The 7,453-nt window shown below is 44.3% G+C and overlaps 1 protein-coding gene across 1 annotated transcript in view; it reads right to left on the minus strand.

The window, feature by feature from the left end:
- Positions 1-6,691, minus strand: part of LOC103397028 (BICD family-like cargo adapter 1) — a 29,574-nt gene extending 22,883 nt beyond the window's left edge. The window contains exons 1-2 of the mRNA XM_017042691.2: positions 5,653-6,691; positions 4,154-4,369 (exon numbers count right to left, since the gene is read on the minus strand). Coding sequence (XP_016898180.1) covers positions 4,154-4,369; positions 5,653-6,063 — 627 coding nt within the window. The 5' untranslated portion in view covers positions 6,064-6,691. The remainder of the gene's footprint in view (positions 1-4,153; positions 4,370-5,652) is intronic.
- Positions 6,692-7,453: the final 762 nt, after the last annotated feature.

Genomic DNA, 7,453 nt, shown 5'->3' on the forward strand with positions numbered 1-7,453 from the left:
AGCACTTGCAAACAAAAGTGCTGGAGTTACAGCAGGATATACTAGGACAATGGAACCGATTAAGTGTCGCACAATTGCATGAAAGCAAGTCGGTAGTGATGGTGTGAAAGCCGAGAAAACACTAAGAAGGAGGGAGATGAGCTCATACGGCCGGAGAGCAGCGGCAACATGCATGCAAGCGTCCGCTCTCAGCACCAGTACTTCAATAGAAATAGTGAATGTGGAGCTGTAACGGAGTGGATTAACCAAACCATACTGTTATATGAAATTGATCTAAAGCTATTTATTAATCAGTATATACTTTGGAGTTCAGTTCACTTTGCTTTTGTAATATAGACTTAGACTTTATTTATTGTCATTGCACAGAAACACAAAAAAACAGTGAATCTGGCAACGAAATGTCGTTGCCTGGCAACCGGAGTACACAGTACAAAGTACACAGCTTGCAGGCCATGAGTAATAACTTGAAGTAAGACATACTTCAAGTTATTACTCATGGCCTGCAACACATACATATGTATATAGATAGTGCAGAACAGACATTGTGATAAATATAAACTAATAAATATTTTACATGTGAATAGTTGAGTTCAAATGTGCGTTGAGATAAACTATAAGGTAAATATAAATATAAACAGTATGGAGTGACAAATATAACAGGATGGAATAAATATAAATATAGACAGTATGCAATATGGTACAGTAGTATAAACTAATGGTAAATATGCATGTAAATAGTTCAGAAGTGTGTTGAGGTAAACTATAAGGTACATATAAATATCAATAAACAGTATGTAAGTGACAAAAGTAACAGGATGGGATAAATATAAATATAAAGTACAGTATGAAGTGATCAATATAACCAGAAATAAATAGTAATAGTGCTGGAGCTGATTCACTGAAATTGAACAGGACATATTGCACAGTGATATTGCACTTAATTGCTCAGTAATCTTACACAATAATATTGCACTTTCCATTAAAACACAGACTGTGGGTAGTTATGGGTATTTAACAGCATGATGGCCAGGGGAAAGAAACTGTTTTTGAAACTTGTTGCATTCACTGCAGAACCTCCTGCAGACACACAACAGACCATTGTGGGGTGGGTGGGGTCTGAGTGAACCTGGTGAGCTCTGGCTAAACAGCGTCTGTGTGCTACTTCCTGGATGGGGGAAGTGGAGTTCCAATTATCTTCTCCGCTGTCCTCACCACTTTCTGAAGAGACTTCCAGTCTGAGGCCTTGCAGCTCCCGTACCAGACGGAGATGCAGCTGGTCAGCAGGCTCTCGATGGTCCCTCTGTAGAAGGTGGAGAGGATTGGAGTGGGGAGGAAGGCCCTTCTCATCCGTTGCAGGAAGTGCAGGCGCTTCTGGGCTTTCTTCACCAGGGCAGTGGTGTGTAGTGACCAGCCGAGGTCATCTGTGATGTGCACCCCCAGGAACTTGGTGCTGCTGACGACCTCCACTGCTGTGTGCTCGTTGTCATCCTGAATGAGGCCCACAACTGTAGTGTCATCCGCATACTTTAGTATGTGGTTGATGCCTGGGACGACAGTCATGGGTCATCAGGGTGAACAGCAGAGGGCTCAGGGCGCAGCCCTGAGGGGAGCTAGTGCTCAGGGAGATGACACTGGAGGTATTGTTGCCCCCTGGAACAGACTGGGTTCTGTCAGTGAGGAAGTCCAGCAGCCAGTTGCACAGGAGGGTGTTAAGCCCCAGGGGGCCCAATTTACATACCAGGTCCTGGGGAATGATCATGTTGAATGCTGAGCTGAAGTCCAGAAACAGCATCCTTACGTGGGTGTTCTTTCCCTCCAAGTGCTTCAGGCTCAGGTGGAGAGCAGTAGAGATGGCGTCCTCAGTGGAGCGGTTAGGCTGGTATGCAAACTGGAACGGGTCGAATGATGGGGGCAGTATGGTGACGATGTGGTCCTTAACCACCCGCTCGAAGCACTTCATGATGGTGGGACTGTAATTATGGTGGCTGAATTGAAGTATGAGGAGATGATGGCCTGGTTCAGTGACGTGTTGAAGATGTCAGTGAGCACGTTGGCCAGCTGGTCTGCACACTCCTTGATCAGCCGTCCTGGGATGTTCTCAGGACCTGCCGCTTTCCGTGCGTTGACTTTTCTCAGAGCTCTCCGCACAGTAGCGGTTTCAAGCCTGAGGACCTGATTGTCGGGGTGGGGGGTAGCTTTCCTTGCTGGTGTGTTGTTCAGAGCTTCGAATCTTCCGAAGAAGTTGTTGAGCTCATTGAGGAAGCTGATGTCATCCTGGCAGAGTGAAGGTGTGGTTTTGTAGTCTGTGACAGACTGGATTCCCTGCCACAGTTGTCTGGTGTTACTGGGGTCATGGAAGAAACCCTGGATCTTTCGACAGTGGACACAGTTTGCATCCCTGATGGCACGGTTTAGGTTGGCTCTCGCTGATCTGAGTGCCACCGCGTCACCAGATTTGAAGGCTGCATTACGTTGCCTCAGGTTCGTACGCACCTCCTTGTTCATTCATGGTTTCTGGTTGGCTTGTGTTATTATTGTCTCTGTTGCTGTGCCCTCCTCCATGCACCAGTGGATGTAGCCAGACATGGATGCAGCATACTCCTCCACATCTGTGTGACTCTGTGGACGGCCTGTGCTGGTAGGGGACTCCGCTGTTGTGTAAGACGCTGGGTCTGACCGACGTAGAAGACCAAGGCTCTGTAGAGTGGTCCGGGTCTCTAAGTTTACGTAGTCCAACTGTCCGAACTTGCTTAAACCTAGTATAACCTTACGGTCATATATAGTTATAGCACAGTTTCGCTTAGTTTTTAACTACAGAAAACACTGTTATAGATGGCGAATCTGATGATGTTTTGGCTGTGTAGCCGGGAGCCGAAGCAGCCGCTGCCGCACAGGGCGCCGCATATGGCAAAAAGGAAAATTAGAGGGGATTATAGCCTAATCCCTTTCAACAGTGGAATTAACTGCATATTTACATCACTTCCTGTCTCCTCTTGCAAGGTCATTACATTATACTGTAGCCAATTAAGAGACTATGTTAACAAGCGAAGCATTGCTCTTCTTTGTAAAAGATGATGTTTCCATCATCTTAGCAATGAGCCAATGAACCCAGAGTGAAAGAGAGAGAGAGGAAGAACACTGGGCTTGACCCAATTAATTCTATTACCCAGCAGGTTTTCCCTCTGCCTGCCCTGATTCATCTGGATCAATACAGTCACGTCAATCTAATGAATTTCTGAGGCAACAAGATGTTTACTTCCCATTCAAAAAGTATAATGCAGACCACTTTCAGAACATATCTTAATAAATGTTCCTTCAAACAGGTCTCAGTTAAATTAAATGCACTTTAATTTTGCTGTGTGTCTGTTTTTTGCTGACATCTAGACAGCAACTGACAATCTGTGCTGGTTACAAAGAGGTGGTTGTAGAACAATTGAGCTGCAGGCTGTTTTAATCTGATAATGACACAGGTGGAAGAGGAGATGCTGCTGCGTACTGTGGTGAAGTGGGGCCTGGAATCAGTCTTCTGTCTGAACAGTATGTACCCAGCAGCACATCATGTTTTTTTTCCTCTAGAGGTAAAACAATACCCAGAGGCGTGAGTGTTACCATGGACCACTGTACTGATGGCGTTATCATTAGCACCTGTACAGACTTGTCAGCCTCTGTATAAACAGCTCTGGGCAGCTGTGGCAGCAGTCATTGCGTGTCATTACATCCAAAAAGTCACAGCTTCACACACTTTCTTCCGTATTAGAAGATTAAAACATTCAGACTATTAATTATTAAAACCTGGAAGCTCCATTTTCATACTGATGAGTCGGCAGAACGTTGACCCTTCGCTTGGCTGATCAACCTATAGTCAGCCAGTCAGGAGGTGGACTGAAAGACCTGCAGAGTAGACCACACAGAAATGTGGTGTGTATGCGTTAAGACCGCACCCTACCATGGTTCATCTACTGCTGTTTATGAAGCATTGCATTTAGGGGATAAAGAAGAATCCAGTTTATATTTTTGGAGCCAGCACCCTCAAGAATAACATAAAAACCAAGAAAAGGGAAATGAATATACAAGCAGTTAAACCAACTTTATACCTCCATCTCATGCCTGACTTAGCAAACACACTCACACACGCAAGCAGTTCCTTACTTACCCTGCTAAGTTGCTCCAGCAGTCCATGGTTCTGTTCAGAGAGCTCACTAATGGCCTTGGTCTTGTCCCTGTCCGCTTCTCTTAGCTGAACCTGATGTCTCTCCAGCTCGCCCTGAAGCTGCTGGACATCCATCTCCAGCTCGGTAATGCGCCCCTCCCACTCTCCTTCTCGGCTTTCCAGACGCCATCGCAGCTCGTGCTTCTCCTGTTCCAAGTGCTGCATGTCAATATAAGGAGAAAAAAAGGAAACATTAGATTGTGTTAAACATGATTCATATGTACAAATGTCTATCTAAAGTTACTGAAACTAGTGGTTCATTAACTGATATGACTGGACCCCGAGAGACTTTCAGGAGAAAGGCAGGCTGAATTAACAAAAACAACCTAAGAATATGTCGACTGTTGAAAGCAGGAAAATATAATGTAGATGTTGTCAAGTCTTTTTAATTAATATTTGCAAGAGCAGGGAAAAAAAAACTTAAAGTTGAGATGATATGATGTTTTTCTGCAGATGCTCTGGAGTTGTTCATTTCTGGACGTAAGGTGTGTTGTTGATGTTGTTGTTATTATTAGAGCAGGAGCAGCTGACATCTTTGTGCCCAGTGTTTCCATTTTTGGGCACAGGCCCAGTCATGGAGAATCAAAGAGAATCAGAACAAGACCAAAAACATGGACAGCTCTCAGGACCCATTATCAAGAGTTGTGACACCATCATTAATAACCAGGAGGAGGCTTATTCTCTGAGCTGCACCAGCAGAATGAATATGGATCAAAGTGCTGAACAGATATACAGCTGACAGGCTGTGGACAGACACAGGATTAGTCTTTGTGTCACAGGCCACATGTTTGTCTGTATTAATAAAAACAACACCTCAGATGTGGACCTTTCTTTGTAAATAGTATACCAAAGTATCTCAGACGGACATTTCATATTTTGGTTATACTGCTCACAGTGATCATTATTTCTTTTGTGAAACTTAAAACATTGATTAATCTCCAATGAATTGCTCTGCATTTTAACACGTATTTAGTGCATAACAACATAACAATTTAATTAAATCAAAACCACCTAAAAAGCCTAAGACAGTCTGTTGGTTTCTTTTGATGTTAGAAGATTGCAAAATGTTGTTTAAGGGAGCTCAAAGTAAACCAAAACAGAGCTAAGATTTAGAAGATAGTAGAGAAACAGGTTATGACAGGTTAAGACAAAAATTAAAAATAGCTTGAGGTATGACAAAGCAACTGAAAGACAACAAACAAACAAAAACATAACTGTTAAAATAAATGCTATCAACACTAACGAGCTTTTCTCTAATATTATAACAAGTCATAATAAAATGGTAAAGCAGATTCAAATGTTTGATTAAAAAGCTCCACAGGTTTACACTGTGATGAGTCAAACTTCATTATAGGATTATAATCTTTTTTCGGGCCAAAGCAGAAATAGGCTTGTGACAGCACTGAACGTACATTGAGTAACATTTTCTTTTTAAATTTTACCTCTAATTTCTCATTGAGGTCTTTGTGCATTTTCTCATATTGCTTCGTCAAGTCTTGGTTCCTCTCTAGTAAAGTTTTTCCCAGTTTAGCAGCTAAAACCAAGTCTCTTTCCTTCTGACGGCAGAGCGACAGGAAATCTGCGTTGTGACCAGGCGTCTCTAGCTCCGGCGATAGCGGCTTCTCCTCCCCGTCCTCGTTGCTCCTGTCACGGGTCAGCATGGCCAGCTCCTCTTCCAGGGCCATACCAAGGCCTCCAGAGCCGGGGTGCCGCAGCGGGTGAGGCTGGAAACCGCCGCCGAGTTCCTGATCCCCGGAGCCGGGAGAGTCCCGGGGCTCCATGCAGTCGCTGTCCAGCTCGAGTGGTGCTGAAACCGCGGCAGACGTCTGCAGGTCAAGGCAATAGGCGGACATCGCCGCCCGGACTGAGAAGAAGCCAACAGATGAGAAGAACCGAGGAGGGTTCTTTTTTTTTAGTCCGGATGAACCCACCCTGCTCTGATTCGGCTGGACTGACCGGAGCTGCTTGTTATCGAGGATCCATCCATCACGCTCCTAATTCCCAGTTGAATCCTGATTACTCACGTCGCTCTCTCCTAGTGAAGCGCTGATCGAATCACAGCTCCTGCCGCTGTCTGTTTATAAATGGAAACACAACAGAGACACAGATTTAGTTTTCCTTATTAATCGAATTGGTGAGCTCTGAGGAGCGTTTGGTCGGTCAGGGTCCACGCTGTCTCGGAGTCCCGGCTCCCCCATAATGACTGATCGGTTACACCGGTGCCATTTCCTAGTGAAACAGATGAGCGCGTCCCTGATGCCTCTTCTCAACCTCTTTGGTGACGCGAGCAGCAACCTGTTACAAACTGTGACCCGATTGGCTGAAAACGATAGTGCCATATTTAGTTTTCTCTCTCTCTCTCGCACACACATGCACACTCATCTGTCACCGAGGTCTGAAGCCGTCCGATCAGAATGTCACCAATATCATTGTTAAGCCGAAAGTAGTTTTTAGAGAATGCAATTATATTTTAAAGTGCGAAAACACTTCGGTTTTTATACATATTAGATATTTTTTTAGAGAAATTAGATTTTATGTTGCATACAGGGAAAACGCAAATCTCCACAGTATTACACGCTTGCTCTGCTTGTTTTTAGGGAAGTGTTCCCCCGGTTTCTTGTAGATTTGTTTCATCTAACAATAATGTCAACAATAACGTTTTAATCCAGAGTGACTTTAATTTCGCCCTACATATCAACAGATAGTTTTCTCAAAGGTAAAAACACAACTCTTGGTTTTTACACTGATTCTTTGACAGGTGACACTTACATAGGTAAATCTCAGTCTAAACATTATAGGCCGTAAGGTGTACCACGAAAAGGCTACCGAAGAAGAGGAAAACTCACCAAAAACGAGTAAACAAACGGAATCTTCAGAACATAAACAGTGCTATATGCACATAGCCTCTGTGAGGCACGAAAAAATTCAGGATTTCACACTCGCACAGTGGAATAGGTACAGAAAGAGTCTAAAACGGTGGCTTGGGTTGAGGGGTGAGTGCCGATACGTAGCTGAAAACTACAAACACTGCCTGGATTTGGAGTTTGAAAGCATTCCCGAGAACGTTGCTTTCCATCCCACATGCTACCAGAGGTTTATTGACAAGAGTGCAACTGCAAAAGTGAAAAGGCGTCTCGAGTGTGAGAGAGAGGAGAGGATATGGAAGACCGCTCAAGAAGTGAGGCCATCCCATCAACATCGAGCAGGATGACTCCGTGTCCGACAAAGAAACTTAGACCCAGG

This window comes from Cynoglossus semilaevis, chromosome W (genome assembly GCF_000523025.1).
Source record: "Cynoglossus semilaevis isolate Cse_v1.0 chromosome W, Cse_v1.0, whole genome shotgun sequence".
Taxonomy (NCBI): Eukaryota; Metazoa; Chordata; class Actinopteri; order Pleuronectiformes; family Cynoglossidae; genus Cynoglossus; species Cynoglossus semilaevis.